The sequence below is a fragment of the Panthera onca genome, chromosome C2, assembly GCF_046562875.1.
Source record: "Panthera onca isolate mPanOnc1 chromosome C2, mPanOnc1 haplotype 2, whole genome shotgun sequence".
NCBI classification, from domain to species: Eukaryota; Metazoa; Chordata; class Mammalia; order Carnivora; family Felidae; genus Panthera; species Panthera onca.
The window spans coordinates 140,235,232-140,261,319 of NC_138347.1; the positions used below are offsets into that span (position 1 = coordinate 140,235,232).

The 26,088-nt window shown below is 43.2% G+C and overlaps 1 protein-coding gene and 1 long non-coding RNA gene across 3 annotated transcripts in view; one reads left to right on the forward strand and one right to left on the reverse strand.

Moving 5' to 3' along the window:
- Positions 1-8,345: 8,345 nt before the first annotated feature.
- Positions 8,346-13,403, reverse strand: LOC132682699 (uncharacterized). The gene is made up of 3 exons (XR_009611817.3): positions 13,094-13,403; positions 12,038-12,178; positions 8,346-8,940 (listed from the first exon to the last, which is right to left on the reverse strand). It is a non-coding gene; the product is annotated as an uncharacterized LOC132682699 (long non-coding RNA).
- A 7,645-nt stretch (positions 13,404-21,048) lies between these two features.
- Positions 21,049-26,088, forward strand: part of LOC132683029 (ubiquitin-conjugating enzyme E2 E1) — an 81,075-nt gene continuing 76,035 nt past the window's right edge. Inside the window, exons 1-2 of one of the 2 annotated variants that reach the window (XM_060638554.3) lie at positions 21,049-21,246; positions 22,377-22,561. In XM_060638554.3, the coding sequence (XP_060494537.1) occupies positions 22,410-22,561 (152 nt within the window). In that variant the 5' untranslated portion in view covers positions 21,049-21,246; positions 22,377-22,409. The remainder of the gene's footprint in view (positions 21,247-22,376; positions 22,562-26,088) is intronic. The other variant, XM_060638553.3, reaches the window with a different exon arrangement.

The following is a 26,088-nucleotide window of genomic DNA, read 5'->3' on the forward strand; positions in this document are numbered from 1 at the left end:
ATAAACATTATACGACCCCCAGCACAGCTATTAACAGAATAATTTTCACAGACAATGTGTCTCGGGGTATACAGGTTGGCATTACAGGGCTCCCCAGATCGTATAAAATCAGCCACTAGACTTCTCTGATGGAGGAGTTATGCTCACCTTCCTATCACTGTTCTAATACCAGAAATGAGCAATAAGAAACCATAATGGGTCCAAAGGGGCCATTATAATTGATTGGATAGTCCAAGATATTCTCAAATTTTAAAAGGAGGTGTCATTATGAATTTATCATCCTAAAACTTATCTTGACAAGAGTAAAAAGAATGATCTCTTAAAGCTGATCATCAAAAACAGGAGAGTTTGTGAAAGGTTGGGTTCTTCCCAGTCAGTCTCTATTTAAAGTGCAATTTCTTTTGGGGGGCACCTGGGTGGCTCAGCTGGTTAAGTGTCCGACTTCGGCTCAGGTCATGGTCTTGTGGTTTGTGAGTTCAAGCCCCGTGTCGGGCTCTGTGCTTCCGATTCTGTGTCTCCCCCCCTCTCTCCCCCTACCCTGTTCACGCTCTGTCTCTTAACAATAAATAAACATTAAAAAAAAATTTTTTTTTAAAGTGCAATTTCTTTGGGTGTTTGCTCCTCCTCAATCCCCTATCTGCCCTCCTTTCTGGTGAGATTCCTTTCTTGCTTCCCAGAACATTCTAAGAACTGTCTGAAGCCACAGTCTTTGAGGAGATGCTGTGTCATGGCAGCATTTGTGGGTTTTAAATGGGGATGGTTCTTGCCTGCAGGTGGTTTACAGTCTAGCAATGTCCCTCAGGAGGAGGCTAACTCACCTGCTTCCAGAGTGGCTTTACAAGGCCACTCTCAGCTTCTCCCCAAATGTAATGAATTAGGATCTTTGGGGGTGGGGCCTGGAAATCTGCAGACTTTTAACAAGATTCTCCAGGTGATTTTTTTTTTTTTTTTAAGTAGGCTTCATGTCCAGTGTGGAACCCAACACAAGGCTTAAACTCATGACCCTGAGATCAAGACCCGAGCTGAAATCAAAAGTCAGGGGCCAACCGACTGAGCCATCCAGGCACCCCCCACCAAGGTGTTTCTTTTCTGCTTAGTGAAGTTTGACAAATACTGATGTAGGGGCTTGACTGAAGTAATGAAGGGTCATTCCAGAGGCATAACCATCAACACACTTGCAGGTCATGAAATACCTTCCCTCCTTCTTCTTGATCATGTAGCCTGACACATGCCATTCATGAAATTGAGTTATGCAGTTAATAAGTATAAAGATGTAAAAGAAACTGTCAGGCCAAACTTGTTGCATTGTCATCGAAGTTACACTTTTTTTTTTTTTAAAGTCAGCTAAACTGAAACACGGCACATCTATTATGTTGAGTTTTACACGAAATAATGGATTTTCAATTCTTTTGTGAAGTCGAGAAAAGTCATCTCTCAAATCTTTGAATGTTCTGAACTCTGGCATTTAATCTTTCTACCCTGTAACCTGTCTCGAAGTCCAGATGAAACCTGAAAAAACAATGCCAGATGTTGTCCGGTATACTCACTTATGATATTTGTCCCTCCTTAAAATAAGCCAAGAAACTTGAGGCACACAAGGCAGAATCAGATCTCAGCAATTACACAGCCTTGTTTGTGGAGCAAATGAAAAAAATCATTACATGTTTTATTGCACCTCAGAATCTATTTACAACTGCCTAGTCATTCTGAGTTTAGATTTTTCTTTGAAATGAAAAGCCCTGTAATAAAAAATAATAGAGAGGGATACTATATTGGAAAACTAGTAATGGAACTGTAAAAAAGAAAAATAAATTATACCATTGCTGTTCTTTAAGATTCACTCAATAGTCACTAAAAAACAAAATTTAGGATCCAGCCAGTGTTCTAGACACTCAACAACAAGCAGTGAATGAAACCAAACAGGCATGTTTGTTCTTATGGAGTTTTTATTCTGGTTGGGAAGGAGACAAATAAATAAATATAGAGAGCATCTTGTGGTGAGAGATGCTGTGAAGACGATTAAGGCAGGGCTAGAAGGTACAAAGTGGGAGAGGGTTTTGGGTTTTTTTTTTTTCGCAGGGAGAGGGTATAACTAATTTAGATGCAGTCAAGGGAGGCCAAGGTGATGTTTAAGCAGAAACCTGAAGAGAGGGAATAAGACAAGCAGCTAGACAGGGAGCAGGGCGGGGAGGCTGGAGGTGGGAGCATGTGGATATGTTCTGGCAGAGAGAACAGCAAGAGCAAAGGCCCTGAGGCAGAAGTGTGCTGGGTACATTTAAGGAACAGCTAGGAGGCCAGTGTGGCCAGAGTAGAGGAAGCGGGGGGAAAAGTAACATGGGATGAAATCAGAAAGGTGACTGGGAATGTCAGCTCATATAGGACCTGGTGGATTTATTTTGATTCAGATTTTGATCAGAGCTGGAAAGCCATTGGAGGGTTTGAAGCAGAGAAGTGACCTGATGTGATTTATGATTTGTAGACGCAGAATGCTAAGAGGTCACAGGTGGAAGCAGAGAGGCTAATTAGGAGGCCACAGCAGGAATCCAGGTGAGAGGTGAGGACAGTTGACTGGGAAGGTAGCTGTGAAGGTGGTGAGAAGTGCTTCCTCTTGGTTGCCAACAGACGAGCTGACTGGGAAAAGATTTCTCTGTAAACACATGACCTGGAGCAAGCCCGTGTTTACTGAGCCCCCTTCTGGTCAGGTGTGCCCTCTGCCCTGTCCGATTTAGCTCTTCACTAGTCCTTCCAAGAGAAGTCTCTGGGTGGTGAGAATCATGCTCATTCCCAGCCATTCTTGCCAAGGGAAACAAGGTCACCTCCAAAGACCTTTCACTGGGAAGATTCCATTGACCCTTCTACTCTCTATTCCTTGGGCTTGTAAAGGCAAAATCTCCTTGAGAAAAGAGCCTTGATGAAGACATGATATTTGAATATATGAAAGGACAGAGAACTCAGACAGCTGATTTACCTAGAATATTATTGACTGGCAAACTGTAGGAACTCTTTCCTAAAATCCCAGCGTCAGCATATTTGCAAAGGCTGTTAAATGAAACAGGTAGTCCTCCCAGGGATGCTTGTTTTAGCGAATACATCCCCTGGGGCACCTGGGTGGCTCAGTCTGTTAAGCGTTTGACTCTTGATTCTGGCTCAGGTCATGATCCCACGGTTTGTGAGTTTGAGCCCTGCTCTGCGCTCTGTGCTGGCAAAGCGAAGCCTGCTTGAGATTCTCTCTCTTCCTCTCTCTGCCCCTTCCCCCCTCTCTGAATGAATGAATGAATGAATAAATAAATAAATAAATAAATGCAAAAAAAAATACACCCTCTGAAGACTGCTGTAAAGAAATAATCTCATGGTAGAACCTGAAGTATAGAGAGGACATGTTTGGGGCCAAGGTGGGAGTGAAAGGAGATATTCGATTTATATCATTAGGCAGCCGTCCATCTTCTCTGCTGATTCATTTATTCATTCGTTAACTCATTAATTGATCCATTCATTCATCCATCAGATTTACTGGATACCTACTATGTGCCAGGCATAGTTCTGAGCACCGGGGTACAGAGACTTAAAAAAAAAAAAAAAGCAAAACAAAACCAGATAATTCCAACTGTGAAGGAGTTTGCACAGCTGGGATGTCACCTGTTATTCTGTGTCCCAGCATGGATGTGCGTCCTCTGCAGGGCCCCAAAGCCACTGAACCCTGGCGGTCTCCTTCATCTGTCTTCACCCCCCCAACAAGGCTTTCTCTCCAACACATGGGTCTACCACTGAAATCAGCTTCAGTGCACAGGGCACAGTGCACGGTGCACAGTGTGAAGCTTCAGCTTCACAGGGCAGTTTTAATCTTAATTCTTAAGTTCCAGTGGAAGGAATCAAAACTAGATGGAAAGAACTTTCTGATCCAGAGACTGATCCCTGGAAAGCAGCTTGTGTATTCGCTGGTTTAAAGTATTTTAAACAGGCCCACCATGTAAATATGAAGAGAAAAAATTCAGCATGCAAATACATACAGATAGAATGATCCCTATTTGGTAAAAAAAAAAAAAAAAAGTATATTTATACATACACACACATGTGAAGAGAAAATACGGAAAGGAAACACAACTGAATGTTTCTTGGGTTACCTCAGGATAGTGGATTCACAGGAGAATTTTTGTGTTTCCTTTACCTTTTCTTCATTTCCCAAATTTCCCATACTGAGTATTATTATTCAAAAGGAACTTTTTGTAAATTAGTTTTTTTTTTTTTTTTTAAATTGTTTCCCAACGTTTTTTATTTATTTTTGGGACAGAGAGAGACAGAGCATGAACGGGGGAGGGGCAGAGAGAGAGGGAGACACAGAATCGGAAACAGGCTCCAGGCTCCGAGCCATCAGCCCAGAGCCTGACGCGGGGCTCGAACTCACGGACCGCGAGATCGTGACCTGGCTGAAGTCGGACGCTTAACCGACTGCGCCACCCAGGCGCCCCAAATTAGTTTTTAATTATTGCTACCGCTTATGGAGTGTCGTTTACTCAAACTTCAAAAAGCCTCTAGAGACCTTTGTAAAGCGGCTGGTAAAGTTCCTTGAATGCTCAGCGATGATCTTCAGCCCATCTTCATTTTACTGATGAGCAACTGAGCCTCAGGAAGGTAAACATCAGGTCCCGGGAGGCTCAGAATGAGAACGCGCGCTCGGGGCAGCAATATCAGTGGTAAATCCTGAGCAGGACTAGAATGCATGCACCCATCACCCTTGCTAAGGTGCAGATTAGCACACGTGCCTGGTGCTGCTGGTCCACAGACCACACAGGAGGAGGCAGGGTCTGGAGTCCGAGGCCTGTGTTAGGTTCCCGGCTCTATGACTGATTAGCTGGGAGGTGCCTTACCTCTCAGTGTCTCCGTTTCCTCGTCTGTCAGTGAGTCACGAATGCTAGCGTCTACTTTGACAGGTGGTTATGAAAGTAAAATGAAAAGATGTTATCTGTGGAGCATTTAGCACGGTGCCTGGTCCACACGAGTGCTGAGTAAATGTTAGACATTTTTCACAAACCCAGTCCTCGTTCCCCGAGTTACACCACCCTTACTTAGTCTTCAATATCCGCCAGCCTTACTGGAATCTATCAATGCCTCTCTTATTCCAACTGCCCCAAGCACAGTCTCAACTCACCCACACATAGATGTAAATATTGTCTAAGGGGCCTCTGTTTGCAAGAAGGCCCAAGAAAATACTAGGTCTTTCTTTGGTACAGAAATTTACTTTGCACTTTTTTTTAAAAGGTAAGGGATCTTTGGTTGAAATGTTTGCTTGGGGGCTGAGTATTAAAATTTATGTTCCTGAACCCACCGAAATAATTTTCTGTGAAAATTTCAGTTTTAAAAATTAGTGCAAAGAACCTTGAAGGAAGAAAAGGGGGGGGGGGTCGGTTTGTTTGTTTCACAGATACTTCAAACGGTTTCCTCTTAACACAGATGGAAGGAGAGGGTGGTGACAGGGAGCAAAGAGCAAAGGGGGAGGAGAGAGTAGGGGGAAGTAAAGAGGACCCACGAAAGAAGCCCTGTTCCACTGACGCGCTTTCTGCCTCATTACGTTAATTCTCTGAGATCCCCCAGCGTCAGAGGAGCAGAGCTTCCTAGGCGAATGCTGATTGTCTCACTTGCTCAGGTAAAGATCAACAAAGAGGAAGAGACTAATTAGGATGGATCAGAGACCAGTCACCTGAATTTTGTTTTCCTCTTCTTTGCCCCCATAAAGGATGGATGAGGAGGGAGAGGTGGGACACTGCCTCCTGATGGTTACTGGAACGTGCCCACCTGGCCACGTGCTCAAGCCCAGCTCTTTTGTAAGTGATGACTGTCTCCAGGGTGACTGAATGGCTTAATTCTATTATCTGGCTGTTGGCTGTCAGTCTAGACAGAGTCTTGGCCAAAGCGTGGCAATGGCTGCGATGGAGATAAAGAAGAGCAAGGAGATTCCAAAGGTTTCCGGGGGCTTCCAGGGGCCTTTTCTTGGATTCCCTGAGGGTGTGTTGTGGCTGCTGGCCTTCCTTGCTCCATAGGTCCACCCATGGGAGCCTGGCTTCATGAAAGTCCTTCTCTGGCTATAGTTTGTTTTGTTCTGGTGGGGGGCATCAGGGACCCCTGAATTCTTTCCACAACACCACCCTTCTCGTACAGCACATTTAGGTCCCCCCACCGACTAGATGAACACAATAAATAGCAGGGGCCAATAAATGCCCCATGATGACAGCACCAGAAAGCACTGTACAGTTCACAGAGCCCCACCCCATGTGACCTTGTTTGATCCTTAGGACAACCCGTGAGGTATGTCTTAAGAGCATCATTTTATAATTGAGAAAACAAGGATCAAAGATTAGGTGACTGGACCCAATCCCACAGAATGTGAAGTGTTGACTAACAGTGAGGCAACCAAGTACGAAATGGGAAGTAAATAATATATATCTAACACAGAATACATAAATGTTCCCCAACTGAACGGTGAAGTTTGGTGAGATTTACCTTCTGGTCAAGCTGAGGCTATTTTGGGCAAACAGCTTACTATTTATGCACCTCTGTGTACTTTTCCATCTGTGACTGGTTTGACAGCTGTTTGTTCATTCACTCATTCATTCATTTATTCATTCAACAAATATTTATTGATTGGCTGCTGGGTGAAACCCCAGAGGATGGGAAAGAAGACGCACTGACCACCAGAGCTTTGAAGGGGAGGCAGAAAGGGGAGGGATGCCAGAGCGGCTGTGAGAGTCTTTGAGAAGAATGTCCACAGGCTGTTCAGGAGGGTGGGGAGGAGAGCCTTCCCCCCGCCTTCCCCCCACCGGGGAGTGGTGAGAATCTTCTGCTGCTGCTGGTGAGGAAATGTGACTCTGGGTCCCCGCTTCGAAAGCTGCGTTTTGCGATCCCGTTTCCCTTGTTGGATTGTTCGAGGTTCAGCCCAAAGCATTCTACTCGGTTACGAGTTTGCACGTTCTTAGGGTTTGAAATTCAGCTGAGGAAAATTGCAGTCATTATTTCTTGTCATCTAGGGATAGCTGGGGAGGTTGGGCTCTGGAGTCAGTCCTGAGTTTAAATTCTGGCTCGGCCACCTAACTTCTGTGTAACTGCTCACAGTTACTTACCTCTTTGTAAGACTACATTTTCTCATCTGTAAGTAGGTGATAATAAATGCAGCTACCTTAAAGAGCTGTTGCAGATATTAAATGGAATCATGCAAGTAAAGCGCTTAAGACATAGTAAGCAATCCATACATTTTCCCCCCCAAAAGATCATCTTTAGGAACTTTGGAGTGGAAATAGGTTATGTGAGATTTTTGAGAGATCATCTTTTTCTTTTTAAAAATTTTTAAATATTTATTTATTTCTGAGACAGAGAGAGACAGAGCATGAGCAGGGGAGGGGCAGAGAGAGAGGGAGACACAGAATCGGAAGCAGGCTCCAGGCTCTGAGCTGTCAGCACAGAGCCCGACTCCGGGCTCCAACTCACAGACCGTGAGATCATGACCTGAGCTGAAGTCGGACGCTCAACTGACTGAGCCACCCGGGCGCCCTGAAATCATCTTTTTCTTTTTAGTACCATCCAGGTATGTTAAAAGACAATTATACCTTTTTGATTTTTTGATATAGTTACCTTACCACTGTTTGCTATAATTTTGGTGTCCCTCCCCCACATTGGGTTCATGTATATATTTTTAAATCTATTTCAAAGATCTTACTGGCTTTTATGTAAATATAATAAATATTTCCAGGGTGAGAATTATCGCAGCTACCAAATAACATTTTGTATCTCTGGGGTGCCTGACTGGCTCAGTCAGAGGAGTGTGTGACTCTTGATGTCGGCGTTGTGGGTTTGAGCCCCATGTTGGGTGTAGAGATTAGTAAAAATAAACAAACTTTAAAAAACATAAACATTTTGTTATATCTGATATTTGAAGCAGAATGGAAAGGCAGGGAAAAAACCTCCTAGTGACTTGAGTGGCAAAGATGTTTTGAGGAGTACACTCAGTTTACACAGCTATCTTTATTGTGTGCAGACATAAAACATGATGGGTCTCGTGTTGAGCGTTCTGGGGGTTAGAAGGCTGTTTGCCAAATGTGATTTCACACCTTGGAGAGGACAGATGCTCATCTGAAAGGTTTCACTCAGAGGACTCACTGATGGCCGTGCCTCTTAAAGGTAGCCTTAATCATAGCCTTTAAAAAAGAAATCATATGGTCATTATGTTTGGGTATGTTTGGGTATATTTGGGACCAACTAACTCTCTTGATTCAAAAACACTGAGAAAACCAAAACATTTCTTTTCTTTTCTTTTTTTCTTTTTCTTTTTTTTTTTTTACAGAAACAGCAGAACAGATCCTTCCGGAAGCTACATGGTCTGTTAATATTGTTTTAGGACCAAGTAAGTGAAGCTATTTGGAAATCAATATTTAAACATTCTTATGAAGTGAGCCATATGTCAAGTAAAATGGGACAAAAAGAGTAGAATCGTAAAAAAGAAAATTCAGAATATCTGTTTATGGTGTTACTTCATATGTCTATTTCCCTCTAGGCAAAGTTTTTTATTATTGTTGATGTGATTCCTTTTATTCTGTTGTCAGTACCACCAGAGCAGGTAAGTAATAAATGATTCTGATTGTTGTTTTATACCCATATTGTACATCTTCCCCTGTAAATGCCTATTCATTTCGTGGATATGAAAGTGACAGAATAACATCAGTGAAAGTCTGAAAAAAGAAAAAGAAAAAAACAAAACCAGAAAACATCCTCTCAGTCTCCTAACACAACGACTGGTATTTCTGTGTTGATACTTCTGTGTAGTACTCACGGTGATTTCCTGCCCAGGCTCTGCGGTCAGGGGGGGTGGAGCTTGCGTCCCTCCTCCTCCTCCTCCTCGTAACAGTGGTTTGACCTGTGCCAAATCGCTTCACTCTCTGTGCTCAGTCTCCTCACCTGCACAATAGAAATGCTAATAATAATGCCTACCTCTTGTGGTTAGCATGAGGATTAACCGGAACAGTAAATGGAAAACTCTTGCATGGGGCTTGACATAGTGATTGCTCAATAAATGGTAGTTATTCGTGCTGTTACCATTATTTTCTCCTGTGGTCCTTACCATAACCCTGTGAAGTTAGAGAGTCAGTATTGGTGTTATCTCTCATAAGAGAACTGAGGATCTGAGAGGGTAAACGACATTCACAGTTCTGGTCCAGTGGTATTTTTTAAGACAAACGTGAAATGGTACACGTTTCTGCTTCTCAAGAGATTCCTTTTAAGGGACGAGTTCACTGCCTCCTGATGTGATGCAACGGGAGGTACAGTGTCACCTGTGACTTCCTTGACTCTCTTGCCAAAAAGGTTTAACTGGAATGAATCACACCTTTCTATGACACCTCAAATTTACCGGGCATACAAACGGTAGAGGGGTTATATTAAATGGTACTATGAAGAAAAACAGTCAAGCAAATGCATAATGTGGAACATTCTACAATACAAACTGGCATGTCTTTTCAATGACTCAATGAAAATGCCACAAGGAATAAAAAGGGAAAAGAGGTGAAACAGTTGGGGGATTGTTCTAAATTAAAAAAAGACAAAGCAGGGGTGCCCGGGTGGCTCAGTCAGTTAAGCCTCTGACTTCAGCTCAGGTCATGATCTCATGGTCCATGAGTTCGAGCCCCGCATGGGACTCTCTGCTCTCAGCACAGAGCCTGGTTCAGATCCTCTGTACTCCTCCTCTTTCTCTGCCCCTCCCCTGCTTGCATGTTTTCTCTCTCTCTTTCTCAAAAATAAATAAACATTAAAAAAATGAAATGAAATCTATAAAAATAAAATAAAATAAATAAATAAAAGAGACAGAAGAAACAAAAGCACTTTAATGGTCTTTAATAGAATACTGATTTAAACCTAAAAGGAAATTAGAGGATTGAATATGTATGGAATATTTAGACAATAGCGGGGAACTATTGCTAGTTTTGTCAGGTGTGATAGTGGTATATGGTTATTTTTTGAAGAAGCATGTTGAAGGATTTAGGGGCAAATTGTCTTGCTGTCATTGTAAATGATATAGCAAAAAAAAAAAAGATAAAGTAAATATGACAAATACTATCAATTCTTGAATGTGAGTGGTATGGTGGGTATATGGGGATCTTTGCACTATTCTTTCTCTTTTTATGAATGTTTGAAATTTTTCCTAATAAAAAGTAAACAAATAAAACAAAAGGAGACTTTTTAGAAAGCAGAAGCTGTAGGGGCGCCTGAGAGGCTCAGTCAGTTGAGCTTCCACCTCTTGATTTGGGCTCGGGTCATGATCTCACGGTTTGTGGGTTCCAGCCCCATGGTGGGCTCCATGCTGACAGCATGGAGTCTGCTTGGGATTCTTTCCCTCTGTCTCTCTGCCTCTTCTCAGCCCCTCTCCCACACACACACTCTCTCTCTTTCTCAAAATAAATAACTAAACGTAAAAAAAAAAAAAAAAAAAAAAAAAAGCAGAAGTATTAAAGTATTAAAGTTGTTCTGGAGTGCCTGGCTGGCTCAGTGGATAGAGCATGTAACTCTTGGCTTGTGGTGGTGACTTCAAGCCCCACATCAGGGGTGGAGTTAAACAAACAAACAAACAAACAAACAATCAAAGTTGTTTCAGAGACAGCACAGAACCACATCCAAATGTCCTCTCAGGGACAGTAACATATGGCACAGCTTTGCCTTCACATCTTACACAACTGGGAATTTCATGTATGTTTCATAAGGAAACAGCCAAAAATCCTCTATTAAAAACAAAACAAAACAAAACAAAACAAAACAAAACAAAAACACCTTACACTCGTAAGGAAATCCTTGCTAGCCATTCCTATAGAGGGCCAAACCTGAATTATCTAGTTTGGGCCCTATATAACATTTAGATGTGCAATAAATAAACAATGAGATGCCTTCAATAATAGTGTGTTTATAATATAAACACACTGGAGCTGTATGCAGATTTTCTTTTTAAGAAGAGGATGGTTGGTGATTTGGGGAAAGATCAATCCATACACAGGGACAGAGCTAAGAAAAACCTATAGAATTGGAATTCCATATTCTGGGCTCTGGGCTTTCTAAGTCACTCATTTGCAAATGAGACAGTTTGAGGAGAGTAAATGTCTTCACCTCCAAGTTCATAAAATCTGTATTTTATTTTCAAACCAAGTTCAAAGGAATATCACAAGTTTTCATTTCATTCTCTAGCAGTTTCCAAAAATAACATCTTCAATATATACCTCTTAGACCAACCCACTAACCCAAGGATTTATTTTAAGCTAAGACACAACTGGAACTAAATAAACTCTAAATATTGGAATGTAAAACTCCTAATCTCCCCACCTATATTGCTCAAGGACACAGTGGTGCCAAGGAGTGACCCAGAGCTGTGCATAAGTGGCAATATTCGAGGGTTTCTGACTATAAATCTTTATGTAATTATATGAAAAAAATTGTTTTCATAGACAAGTTATGGCTCTCAATCCCTGAATATAATAAAAATTTAGATCTCTAAGAAAAGGACAAATATCCCCTCAAATCGTGCAGTTCTAAATCTTGCCCCTAGAATGGACCTAAAAACCTGAGCCGATGTTGCAGAAAATGACTTTTTCAAACAAGAAGTGATTGCGATGGTTTTATTGCTTCTGGGAGTCCAGTGTGCAAATCTTATAGGGGAAAATAATCATGTTAAGGAGCCTAAACATTTTCACCAACATTTTCCACACTTGCCCACACTGTGATTGACAGATTTCACAGAGAGGTTCTTCGTGTTTTAAACTTCTTTGGAAATCCCAACCTGTCCACAGCCAGTTTTCTTTTAGATCTCTTCATTTAACACTTTTAAGAGGTTGGACTAACCATCCATCTAAAGAGAAAGGGAATTCCGTGTAATAGACACAAATCCTCTGAAACGACCCTTCACCTGACAGTTTTCCAAACAATTTAAGTGAAAGTGTCACATACTTGGGCCATTCTGACTCACTCATTTAGAGAGCAACATTTCTGGGCAAAACCCAGATGTTTTCTGACTTACTTGTTTGTTCATGCTCTTTCGGAGGCTCTTGCCACGGTAACGATCAATCAACAGGTGGTTACTCGGCTCCAAGAGCTTGGCATTGGGCTGGAGCTGGAATAGGGCAAGGGTCCTCCCCTCCCTTTGCTTACGGTTTCTTAACTGAAAGAAAACAATACAAAATAGTATATAACTGAGGTTTATCTGCATCTACTCTTCTAGTTTATTTATTTATTTTTTCTTCTAGTTTATTAACTCTGGAACAGCCAAAGAAAGTCTGCGGTCGCTGAATTGAGCCTCGAAAAATACATTAGATTCAACTGATGATAGCTACCATTTATTGGGCACTTGGGCCATGCCAGGCACCTGGGCTAAGCATTTTACAGACATTTCTCACTTAACCTTCAAAAGATCCTATGAAGTGAGCTTTATTATTTCAGTTTTACATATGCAACAACAAAGGTTCAGCAGATTGAGGAACTTTCCAGAGGTCATGCTAGTAAGTGGCAGTGCAGGTATAGAAACAGGTCTGTTCAATCTCTTAACTGCCCTGAACCATGCTCGTCCCTTAGATGGGGAAGTAGGGAAGAATGAAGCAGTGGGAAAACGGGGCAAGGATGTTCTCCAACTTTCAGCCCAGGTTGGGAGACAACCTGTGGGAATCCAGTGCTGATGGGTGTAACCTCAGCCACAAAGCCAAAGTGGTCATGCCCCACCATTTTCCTGGTTTTCCTCTTCACCAAGATCTAAAAAGACTTCTCAAGGTGAGTAAAGTCAGGGATAAAGAAGGGGATATAGGAATCTCCACTTCTATTCTTACAATCACACTGGGCAAATATCTGTCACCATTGCACTGTAAGATTCAGGATTGCTTTCAATTCAGTGAGTAATTTAGGAAGCAAGAGGGGTGTGTGTGTGTGTGTGTGTGTGTGTGTGTGTGTGTGTTTGAGTAGTAAATCTGGGTCCAGTCTAATATACAATGTGGAATGGATATCAAAGACTCTGACACAGCCCAGAGCCATAGAAAGCAGTGCTGTGTAGACAGAACATGAGCATGCTTGCCTTCATAGGCGTTACCTCTGGCTTCTGTGGCCTCTGTCAGTTGCTCCATGTTTGAGGGGTAGACATGTAGATTCTATACGTTTCCACAGTCCACTTGGATTCTTCCAAGGAAAAGGGCTTCGTTCTGCTGCTAATTAGTTGCCTGATTTCCAAAAACTCATCTTGCATCTCTGGTGTTCAGTTGCCTCATCTGTCAATAGAACAGGGCACATCTCATGATCTCAGAGCTCTTCCAAATTGGAATTCTGTAACTCTGATGTCAACACTGTATTCCTGTCCGCCCTTGGGGCCTGGGAGTCACTTTAGGCCTCGCCCTCGGGTCACTTCCCCTGGGAACAGCCACACAGATTCCACATGCCCCAACAGACCGCTGGGTAGTGTAATCATACATATGTGAATGATGGAACATCACAGGAGGTGGGAAAAGGGAAAATAGTACTATTAGAGACAAGGATGGTTTTCTTTCCATACCTCAGTTAATTTTTTATTGTGTGTCTACTAAGTGCTAAGCATTGTACTACATAGTTCTAAGCAGACATAGTTTCTGCTATCACGGGACTTATATTCACAGAGTTTTAAACAGTGATTAATTAAAGTAAGCTCAGAGAATTAGGAATTTGGAGCTGCTTCCTTACGCCTGTACTCTTCAATAGCTTCCTCCTGGTTTCCCTGACTCCTTTCTCTCCTTTCTGGCTTTTCTATCAAACTAATCTTCTTAAAATACCCCTTAGGCTAAAATGTCTCTAATGTCTTTCCCTGGTACCTTTTTATCCTGTAATGAAATCCAGGCTTCTTAGCTCCCCATGAAGCCCCTCTGCAAAGTCAAGGTACCCACTTTTCATTCTTCTGTCATCCAATCAACTTTTCTGAGTCCTTCAACCAAACTAGCTTATTTGTGGGCACCCCAATCACTTCTTGGGGTTTTCTGCTTCCCCATATATTTTTGTTCTTTTAAAGATTTAGTGGGTAGGCATGCCTGGGTGGCTCAGTCAGTTAAGCGTCCAGCTTCAGCTCAGGTCATGAGTTCGCCATTCATGAGTTCGAGCCCCGTGTCAGGCTCTGTGCTGACAGCTCAGAGCCTGGAGCCAGCTTCTGATTCTGTGTCTCCCTCTCTCTCTCTGCCCCTCTCCCGCTCACACTCTGTCTCTTTCTCTCAAAAATAAATAAATATTTAAAAAATTTTTTAAAGATTTAGTGGTTAGATTTAAAATGTATTTGGGGTGCCTGGGTGGCTCAGTTGGTTAAACATCCGACTTCAGCTCAGGTCACGATCTCACGGTCCGTGAGTTCGAGCCCCGCGTCGGGCTCTGGGCTGATGGCTCAGAGCCTGGAGGCTGCTTCTGATTCTGTGTCTCCCTCTCTCTCTGACCCTCCCCCGTTCATGCTCTGTCTCTGTCTCAAAAATAAATAAACGTTAAAAAAAATTTTTTTTTAATGTACTAAAGTAATGCACACTTATTTTAAGAAATAAAATAATACAGATATGAAATGCATTAGTAATTTCTCCATTTCATTCCCTCTGACAGAAGCACTTTATTGTTTCTCTAAATTTAAAGAAAATCATACAAGTAATAAAGAAAACATCCACACACCTTTACCCAGATTCACTAATTTGTAACATTTTGGCACATTGGTTCTGTTCCCTCCCTCCCACTCTCTCTCCACCTCCACCCCAACACACATTGTTAATTTTTTTCTGAGTTATTTAAATAGTTTACACACATCATGCCTCTTTACCCCTTAATGTCCCAGTGTGTGTTTCCTAAAAACAAAAATATCCTCAGTATAATTATCAGTTTCAGGAAATTTAACGTTGATACAACACTTTTATCTAACTTCCATACTCTATTTTTTTCAATGGATTCAATTCTGTCTTTTACAAATTTTTTTGCCCCATCCTGTACAGAATCTGGTCTAGGATCACATATTACGTTTAGCTCTCATGCTTCTTTACTCTCCTTTAATCTGGAATCTTGTTTTTCTTTGTCCTTCATGCCAGTGACATTTCTGAAGAACAAAGTCCAGTTTCATTATTTTATAAGTTTTTAATAATAAAATATTTTCTACTCTATGATTTATATATATATTTATATTTTAATAATAAAGTATTTGGAGTCTGGTGTTTTCTCTCTCTTTTTATTTTTATTATTTTTTTAAAGTTTATTTATTTTTGAGACAGAGAGAGAGCATGGGTGCAACAGAGGGAGGGGGAGGGGCAGAGAGAGGGGGACAGAGGATCCATGGAGGGCTGGGACTCACAAACCCTAAGATCATGACATGAGCCAAAGTCTGACCTGGCTTAACCAACTGAACCACCCAGGGGCCCCTCCCTCTAACTTTTTAAATGTCATTTCCATCCCTGTGAATGCCTCTTTATCCACCCAAGTCCTACTTGTCCTTCAAGGCTTAGTTATAATCCCTTTTCCCCTGGCCCTTGCTGGAGGCCAGAGTACCTCTTAGACTTCTTTACATCTGCCAGGACACCCAGCACTGTGCTTAGTACACACAGGGCAATTAATAAATATTTGTTGATTAATTGATTTGTGGCTGAGACATGAGTACTGTCCTCTGCAAAGACAGAACTTTTCATGTAGGCTTAGCAAGTCAAGATTGGTATCTTTGCTGCCTCTTGCTTCTGGGGTTTTGCAATTATTGAGGTAAGTTTTGGATTCAAAACTGGATCCTTGGCTATAGATTTGGCTACACCATGGAACTGCGGGGGGAAATGATGTTTAAAAAGTTTCTCAATAGATAATTAACAGCATGAAATAAAAGTAATTTTCCCTACTATTTCATTCCTCCCAAATTTTAGTAAACTAAAAAAGTGGTAAGTTAAAAAATATTTTTAATGGTTATTTATTTTTGAGAGAGAGAGAGAGAGCGTGCGCACGCGTCGGGGAGGGGCAGAGAGAGAGGGAGACACAGAATCCAAAGCAGGCTCCAGGCTCTGAGCTGTCAGCACAGAGCCCGATGCGGGACTCAAACCCACGAACTGTGAGATCATGACCTGAGCCGAAGTCGGATGCTTAACCGACTGAGCCACCCAGGTGCCCCATGAAAAAGTGATAAGTTTTGAAAAAGGTTTCATAGATCAATGAACCAAAACTGGTTGAATTGCAATCCAGTATATTTCAATGTAGTCTGTCCTTATGGTATCAATGTATAGGAGGTTGAAGAAGGCTGGTTTATTTAGAGAATAGGCTGTACAGAGGAGATTATAAATTATAAATTGAGAGAATGCTTTCCTACTAAGCGCTATCTATTTGCCAACATCATACAAACCTTTTTGCCCTTGCCTGAGAAAGCACTAGACTCTTATCAAGTCTTGGTAAATTTTGAAAATCACATGGTTGTTCAATGCCTCCATGTGGTAGAAAAAAATAATTTAGCTCTTTCCAGCTTCCTGTGATAGCAACCTTTAAGACCAGTAAAGTCTAACAATGTTTAGGGTCCTTCAAAGGGATCAGTGTTTTTTTTTAAAAAAGGCCTACAGAAAAATGGCCCAAATTGAAGATAAAAGCCCCAGATCTCATTAGGCTTCATGGAATTGACCCTTCTTTTCGAACCTTCCTTATCTTTCTGTATAAGAAATGGCATTTTTCAGGCAAAGGAGCATCATAAAAGAAAACAAGTGGCCTGAAATCTGCAGTGAGTCCATCTTTTCAGAAAGTCTTTATAGAAATTCTTTTTAAATTCCAAACATAAGATTTTTTTTTCTTTTGACAGAAAAAGGAAATCCTTTCTATCCAGCCACAAGGTAAGTTGAAAACCCCTTATTAACAAGTGTTAATTTGTTTGACGATTCTTTAGATATGAAATTGGCCAAAGAGAATGGTCAGCTTTATGAAAGACTTGAAGTTCAATTTAAGCAACAAGCCAAAAATAGGAGTGCTCAAAAGTTAGACAGGGTCTCTTTCTTTTGAATCAATGATATCATTTCACCTACTAGGGATCAGTCAGCACCTTGATCTTCAAGTGCTTCTACTTAAAAGTACTTAATACTCTAAAGATGGCTTGAAGAAGAGAGTTGGATTATTCTGAGAATCAGGAATAGGCATTAGTAAAAACTGAAGCCTACTTTCTCAAAGCTCGGGGATATCACGGTGTTGCACCACTTGGGCATCGGTAACTGGATGCATCTTTTAAATGTAAATTGAGCATTCCTATCAAAGCATCCAATGTATATGTATGCATTTGCTTGTGTTAGCATAGCCAACCATAGAGCTGGGGGGGGGGGGGGAGGGCAGAGGGATATTTTCCAGGTGTACCTTTTGATTTCTTTAGAACAATATAGCATGAGAATGTATTACCTGTTTAAGATGCATCCATAAATATGAAATAAACAAACAAGAAGGATTTTTCTCAGAATGGGGAGATGGGAACTTTGGTGGTGGTCATTATTTGGCTTAAGTAAATGTTATAAAAGCAGTGATTCTTTAACTTGTTCCCTTTTTTTCACTTTCCCAATTGTCTTGATTGTTAATATGGTCTTGAAAATATTATCTGACTTTTTTTAAGATTTTATTTTTAAGTAATCTGTACTCCCAACGTGGGGCTTAAACCTACAACCCTGAGATCAGGAGTCACACACTCCACCGACTGAGCCAGCCAGGAGCCCATAGAGTTCTTTTATATTTAATACATATATTGTATATTAATATATATATTAATATATAATGTATACGTTATACTTAATACATATGTTAATATATACTTTAATGTTTGTTTACAATTTTTTTAATGTTTATTTATTTTTGAAAGAGAGAATGAGAGACAGGGCACAAGTAGGGGAGGGGCAGAGAGAGAGAGGGAGACACAGAATCCAAAGCAGGCTCCAGGCTCTGAGCTTTCAGCACAGAGCCCAACAGGAGGCTCGAACTCCCGAATCGGTGAGGTCGTGACCTGAGACGAAGTTGGATGCTTAACCAACTGAGCCACCCAGGTGCCCCAATACACATTTTTTAACTGAGGCTTCCCCCTCTACCGCCGCCCCTCCCCCCCTGCCCCCAAATTGACAAAACTGACAAAATCATCTGCAGTTAGCATGAGCCATAAACCACAATTTTGCCACCGACTTGCTGCATGACCTTGAACAAGACCTACAGGCTTTGTCTTAATTTCTTCACCTAGAACATGAGGAATTTGAACTTGATTATATCTTAGGCCCCTTCTAGTAAACAAAATTCTATTATTCCTTGACTCTTTCTTTCTCTTAGGAGGTTTTTTATATTTGTCATCAATTCTAAGTCCTAAAGACTCAATGTCCTAATTCCTGAGAATTAGTATCAGGGTGGGATTATTAATAATTTACTTTGCATAACAGCTAACAAACCATCCTTATTTTAAATACACATTGTTTTTTCTAACAACTCTGCCAGTGGGTACAGCACAGGTAGTCTTTCTCTTTATAGATGATGTAACTGAGGCTCACAGAGGTCAATTTAACTCTTTAGGCCTTGTAGTTAATATGTAAAACTGGAAGGTTGCAAATGAACTTTTAGTTTTTTTATGATTCAGACAACTGTATATTTCAAATGAGCTGATGTAATGATTAGTCTTTGAGAGCAGTGAATTCTTTTCTAAACATTTTGGGGTTTTTAATTCCCCCTCAGTAGGTCATTCTCAAACCATAAAGCACTAGCCAGGGTTAGAGATAAGGACTAGTAACACAAAAGAGGGCTAGTATCCCTCTAGACTGGTGGTTGGGAAAACATTTATAGAGAAGGAGCCCTTCAATTACATGATTTATTTCCCCAGGGTCCAACCCAAGCATCAACAGTGAAACACCAACTATCGTTTTCAGGTTTTTTGGTTTTTTTCTTTAAATATTATTATATTTAGTATCCAAGTATATGATATATGCAAACAAAAAATAAAGAAAAAATTCTCCCACTGTCCTAGCCATATCAATGAATCAAACATTTTATTTTCCTGTCTTCTCTGCCAGCTCTCTTCTTTAAAAAAATTTTTTTTAATGTTTACTTTTGAGAAAGAGACACAGCACAAGTGGGGAAGGAGCAAGAGAGAGAGGGAGACACAGAATCGGAAATAGGCTCCAGGCTCTGAGCTGTCAGCACAGAGCCCGATGAGGGGCTCGAACTCACAAACCCTGAGATCATGACCTGAGCCAAAGCCGGACGCTCAACTGACTGAGCCACCCAGGCGCCCCTCTCTTTTTTATACACATATATATATTTTTACTGGTTGTACTCATAGTGTGTACATGGATTTTAAAGTATCAGAAACTCAAATTTTTGTTAGAGGAAGTCTCAATTTTAATAACTGTTTTTAGATTATTTCCTTCATCCCAACTCGGTTGGGATGAAAATTTCACATTTGCTTATTGTTTTCCTCTGAATTTATGTATTTTTCATCAGAAGCACAAAATATATACAACCTGGTTTTAGAAAGATTTTTTTGGTTGCTGTTTTCAAATAACATAGAACAGGGAATGTCATTTCAAAAACTATATATATTCTACCAGGACTCCTTAAACCAAACACATGTGTGGGGATCTTTCAAAATTTCTATGTATTTGAGTGACTGAGGGATAGCTCTGTCTGAAGGTAGGAGGCTGGAGGCTGAAATGATGACTTACAAATTTTTCCCACATTTTGGACTTCTTGATTCTATGACAATTCCTGGTAGATACAGGTTTCCTGGTAAGGGTTAAGAAGCATGCACATATTACTTTATGAATCATGATAAAGTTGGAGTTTTAAAGTTGAGGACTAGAAAGGCTTTAGGTGGGTGGTAAGAAGGCTTGTTTTCCAGGTTAGTGGATATGCTGTAAGCTTTATCACCTTGTTGTGTTTCCCTGTGGTAACTGAAGTCACTGTTGCCATGATAAAGGACGGCAATTTGAATGAGATCATTTAGAATGGCTCCTGGAAATCTGACATGGTGGTCTCCTTAATGTACCACACCTTATATGTGTGGCATTGCATATACATCTTCAGTTTCCTTCAACTGAAATGACAGTGAGAAACGAATCATAATTTGAGGGGTTAATCTTTTTTTTTTTTTTTTTTGGAGGGGTGGCTTAATCTTAAAAAAATTAATCTTGGTAAAAATACTAAGCAGGAATAGTTAAGAATTACTGATTGCTTATTCTAAAGATACAAAGATTAGCTGAATAGCATTTGTATTGTTGAAGCAGGTACTGGAGTTCCAAAACTTTTGATTTAAAATTTCCAAAAAATGAAACTTTCTATTTGAAGTAAGCTGACACCAAAAATTCTAAATCCAGTTTAATTCAGTAGTAAAGGGTTTATTCCCAGTGATTTCTCACATTTGTAAGCCTGTTACACGTTGGTTTTACCTGTCATGAATCCTTTCTATCACTTTTATAAAACACCACCACTTTTTATAAAAAGTGACCAGAAGAATATAAAATTGTAAAATTGCACGTGCCTGAGCAGAAAACTCCTACTTTTGAGATTTTTTTCACAGGCGTGCCTAAACCGACCTGTGCTCTTAGCAGGTAAATTGCCAGAGGGAGAAGCCAGTGTCAGCTCAAAGGAAAACCCTGTTGTGGGATTTCTTTTTCCCCCTTAAACCGATCACTTTTTAGGGGGCGTTTCCACTGCATTCTCTAGTCCAAAGTCCTTCCCACCAAATTACTACTTTCCCCACCAATTTGTCACCCCCCCCCCCTTTCCCAAAGCCCTTATTGGAAAGAACTTCCTCTCGTGGCCACCCTATTCCATACAGTTCCCAGCGCCCCCCATCTCGGAACGGCTTCCCCTCTCCAACCCAGGATCCAGGTCCCCAAGCCACTTGAGAGAAAATTCCCACCTCTCGCCCCCTTCCTTGGCGTCCCGAGGCGGCGGCGGTGTGGGGGAGTGGGTGGGGAGGGGCAGGGTTTCCCGGGGTCCCCTGTGTCCTCCTCGCGCCCCCCCGGAGGTGTGCAGGGGGAGGGGAGCGCGGGTGGGTGGGACCGGGCCGGGTGGGGGAGGGGTAAGGGCGAGGAGGAGGAGGAGGAGAAGGAGGAGGAGGAGGAGTGTGTGCGAGCGTGTGTGGCTGGGGGAAGCCATTGCCTGTTTAATAGTTGCTGTTGCTGCACTTCCGCTTCTCTCCCAGCGAGAGAGAGACACGAGTGGCCAGGCCCAGCCGCAGCCGCAGCAGCAGCCGCCGCGGCGGCACGGAGGAGCCAGACACAAAGAGAGGTACGGGGATCCCCCCCGCCTCCCGCCGCCCCCCGGCCGTGTCGCCGGGCCTCGGGGACACCCCTCGCCGCCTCCCCGGACCCGCTCCGCCCGGACCGCCGGGCACGGGGCTGAGGGGGGGCGGAGAGGGGCCGAGGAGCCCCAGGGGTCCGGGGCCCGCCCGCGGGGGATGGGTAGGGACCCCGGGCCGCGTGGGGTGCGGGGGCCGCCCGCGTCGGGGGTGGGGGGGGCATTGTGGCTCGAACTGTCAGCGCTGCCCTGGGAGCCCCCCACTGGCCGCTGAGGGGGCCGGGAGCGGGGGAGGGGGAGGCGGGGGAGCCCCGTTTTCCCCAGGGGCGGGGGCCCGCGGGGATTAACCCCTCCGGGGCGGAAGGGCTCATTGTTATTCCTCCGCTGTGGAGGCCGAGCCCCCCCCCCCCCCCGCCCCACCCCCACCAGGGGTGGCAGTCGGGCGTGTGCTCGGGACCCCCGCCCCAGCCCCTCAGCCCGAGCCGGGCGGCCGAGACACCGGCCTTCGGGGAGAGGCGTCGGGGCGCGGCGCCGGGGGGCCTCGGGCCTCGTCGTCCCTGCCCCCCCGCCGGCCTCTCCCTTCCCCCACCGGGCACCCGCTCCCCGCCTCCGTCCCCCCGTTTCGGCTTCCTCTCTTACTCTTCTCCGCCCCTCCTCTCTTCCCGATCTCGCCGAACTCCACTCCTGGCCCCCGCTGTCTCGCTTTGGCCACCCGCCCTCCGCGACCCCCGAAAAGCCGACAGAAACAGCCCCGAGGCCGGCACACCGCCGGGACCTTCCCTCCTTGCCCCGCCGAGGCTCTCCGCGCCCCCGCCCTGCCCTCCTCCGGCTGCTCGGCATCTCCCCTCCCAGCCCCGAGGGGAGCCCCGGGGGGCGCGGGAGGGGCCGCTCGCCTTGCTCCGGACCGTTTTCCCACCGCGTCCCCCACTTGGGGCCAAAAATAAACAAGCCGCGTCCGATTTGCAAAAGCCTTAATGGGCCTGTAGACTTTGAGAAACGAGTGGAGGGCGGTGGGCAGCCGGGTGCACCCCTGGCCGAAGCCCTCCTGACAGCACCCGATTTCCTTATTTATACTGACTGCATGGTTTGTGTGTTTCTGTTTTGTTTCCCTCCCCTTGCAGGGGCTGTTTGCGGGGTGGGGTGGGGGGTTCGCTATGTCGGATGACGATTCGAGGGCCAGCACCAGCTCCTCCTCATCTTCGTCCTCTAACCAGCAAACCGAGAAAGAAACAAACACCCCCAAGAAGAAGGAGAGTAAAGTCAGCATGAGCAAAAACTCCAAACTCCTCTCTACCAGCGCCAAGAGGTACCGTACTCCACCCCCATCCCCCTAGGCTTCCTATTTTCCGAACTGCCTCTTGCTGCAATTGGTCTGTCTCCCAATGAGGGGTCGCTTGAATGCTCCTCATGGTTTGTGTGTTCTTAAAAATGAAAAAAGGGTCTTGGAAGTTTTAATTATTTTACTCTATTGCTTCTGTTTTTTTTTTTTTTTTCTTTTAATCGTTGTCCACGTGCAGCTGTTGTGGCTTGCCTCTCCCATTTCTGGCTGAAGTTTGTAAGAATCCTTGTTACTTTTATTAGTGACCCCCAAATCTGATTTCAGATTACTTGTCCTGTTAATCACTAGCTTGTGACCCTTGTCAAGGCTGTCATCCTACTTAATTACTAATACTTGCCCGGACGATTCTATCAAAATGAATTCTATTACCATCTTGTCTCCTCACCTGTTGCACGTATGATCTTTTTTTGAGTAGAGCTTTCTTCACAAACTGCATAAGGAATAAATAATTCCTATTAATGGAGTAAAAAATTTAATAGGTGGAGACAGATGTTTTCAGATGGAATTTAAAGAGGTTCTTCTGATTGGGAGAGTTGAGGCAATAAACGATGTAAAATGGGTATTCTAGGTTATTTGGGGGATTTTTTTTTTCTCTTCTAAAACTTCCAATTTGCCAGATTTTAGGGAGACTCATTTTTTTCCATGCTATTTCCTCTCTTATGCTGTAAAAATCTTTGGTTCTTTTTCCAAGCTGAAGTCAACCAGTGACTCTTCTTTACTCTTTTCCTCTTATGTCTCTAGAAGAAGCTACTTTTTTACCTCGAGCATCCTTCAATAATATTCTCTGATCCCCATGACCCTTAAAATAATCTATAGCATATTCCTGGGAACCCGTGTGCCCTTTCATAAATCCTGCTGCTCTCAGGTGGACAGTCATTAAACTTTAAAGTGGCAAACCAGAAAGATAGTAAGGAATACAAATGGTGGGTTAAATAGGGGTATCTTTCTTAAAGGAATGTGAAATAAAATGGAATATGAGTCTTTAGATCTCTCCACTGAGTAGTGAGCCTGTGGAACTCAGAGTTTGAAAGTTTGTTCTTTCTCCCAGAAATCTGAAAAGTTGGTGAAGTGCTTTGGTGACCTAATCATGGGGGGGAGGGTGAAAGAGTGATTTTAGCTTAAATAGTGTAGAGGTCTAGGGTTAAATGGCAAAATTGCCTTAGCAGGATTGTTCTTATTTTCAGAGTGGTGGTTTGAGTGCAGGTCTGCTTCCCAGGAGTTCTAACTGGCCCTCATTGATGAGCCCGTGCTGGTTCTCCCAGAACCTGTCATCTACCCTGCCCACTTTAGATGGGGCTTTCCTTAATCTCCCCAACTTCCTACCCCTTTCCACCCCCATCTGCAGTAGCTGTGCTCCCTGATCCATGCTGGAGCAGCTTTTGACCTGACCTAAGGCAGGATATTTGCTTTAGGTCATTAGTATTTTTTGTGCACCAGGATATCCCTGGCACACATGAATATATTTGGGGGTAAAAGCACAGGTGTCAGATAAAAAATAGCCTCCTTTGTGTCAGCAGATTACTGAGGTGTATTTTTCATTAGACACAACTTGTCCATTTATTCTAAGTAAGTTAAGTTTTTTGGAATTGCCTGGGAAAGAGATAGTAGGTGTTAAAAAAAAAAAAAAAAGGTGAGGGGCGCCTGGGTGGCGCAGTCGGTTAAGCGTCCGACTTCAGCCAGGTCACGATCTCGCGGTCCGTGAGTTCGAGCCCCGCGTCAGGCTCTGGGCTGATGGCCCGGAGCCTGGAGCCTGTTTCCGATTCTGTGTCTCCCTCTCTCTCTGCCCCTCCCCCGTTCATGCTCTGTCTCTCTCTGTCCCAAAAAATAAATAAAAAACGTTGAAAAAAAAAAAATTAAAAAAAAAAAAAAAAAAAAAAGGTGAAAAGCTACAAAGGGTTATTTTACCTGTAAAGTTAACATCAATTTTAGCTCCCTGGACATCTTGCTGAAGGAGTGTTAAAGCAGAGCTAAGATTAATAGTAGAGGCAAAAAATGGAGAGGAACAGTGTATCCAGGAAAAAATAAGGGGGAAATTAATGTTAGTAGGACCCTGTAGAAGCTGCTCTGTGAAATACATTGACTTGGAAGGTGAGTGTTGCCCGTGGACTTGGAAGGGGCACTATAGCAGGAGATAGAATAAAAAAGAAGCCTGAATTGGCAGACGTAAAGTTACTTAACTACATATTTGATGGAAAGTGGTTTCGTTTCTAGTCCACAGGTAGAGGAAATGCCCCCACTGAGAGTGGTCTGGACAAGAATTATTCTGTGGAACATATATGAGTTACTTCACAAATCTTGTGCCAGTAATTCTGGAAATGGTGCAAATGTTTGTTGCGGGGGTGAATTGGTAAAGCTGTTGGTATTATGCTTTTTAGGTATTAAAGAAGTAACTATTGAGTAAATATTTTATGGTAGAGTTGGTATTGACAAGGAGAAGTGAGGTCAGGTATTTTTATACAAGTTGTGCTCAGGTGGAGGTTATTTTTGCCTATATACCTAGGTCTTAACATACAGTCATTTCAATAGACGCAGATAAAGAATCAGGAAACTGGAATTTCAAAGTTTTAGTCTAACATACAACGAGTCAAACAGTAGGGGTGTTTGGGAAGGTCTCAGAACTGAAATGCCTACTGGTAGCAAAAGAATTTAGCAGGACGCAGATAAGTAGATGTCCCTAAAGACAGTGAGCAAACAGCTTCCTAAAACTGACCAGATTTGTAGGGGACAGGAAATGTCCTCCAATAGGAAGGTTTAAAGAACTTCCCCAATCACCACCCTTAATTTCTCTTTACTTACACTTGGAAAAAACACTACCTTCTAAAACCTATTCTCCATTGCATCTAGCCAGCTCAGAAAACCTTTGGAAAGAGAAAAGTTATTCATTGTGATTTCTGATCGCCTTTAGAATGTGTGTTTAGTTTTTTATTACTGTGCTGCCTCCGTGTGATTCTTAAGTTGTAACATAGCCCTTTAGGGTTTTACGTGATAGGAGCAAGAAAGGTTATAAAAATAGAAGGCACCATTTAGTAGATGGAAGACACTTAAAGGCCTCAAACTTTGTCGTATTAATTGATGCTCTAAGCACCTAGGTAAGCAGAAGACAAAGGCCAGGGCTTGGTGTGAACTGCCTGGTGGCGTCGGCCTAGGAGTGGGGGATGGGGCTCTTTGTGAAGTCGTGGGTTGGTGAGGAGATAGAAGGGGGGGGAGGGGGGCGGAGGGGTCCCGGGTTCCGTGTTCGTGGTGGGATGGAGAAGGAAGAGAAGGAAGGGGACAGACCTAAGGAAAATTAGAGGATGTCCGGGAAAAAGCAGGTCCGGAAAGGGGGAGCCGAGAGTCCGAGCGGTGTGCGGGACAGAGGCCGGGTGCACCTGTGCGGGCCGGCTGCTGGTGTCTGGCCTAGCTGGAGGGGTCGGCGGGGGTGTTAGCGCCCTAGGCAGCGCGCGCGCGCGGCGTCGGGGCTGGAGATCCCGGGACGCGGTGGAGGCGAGCCAGGG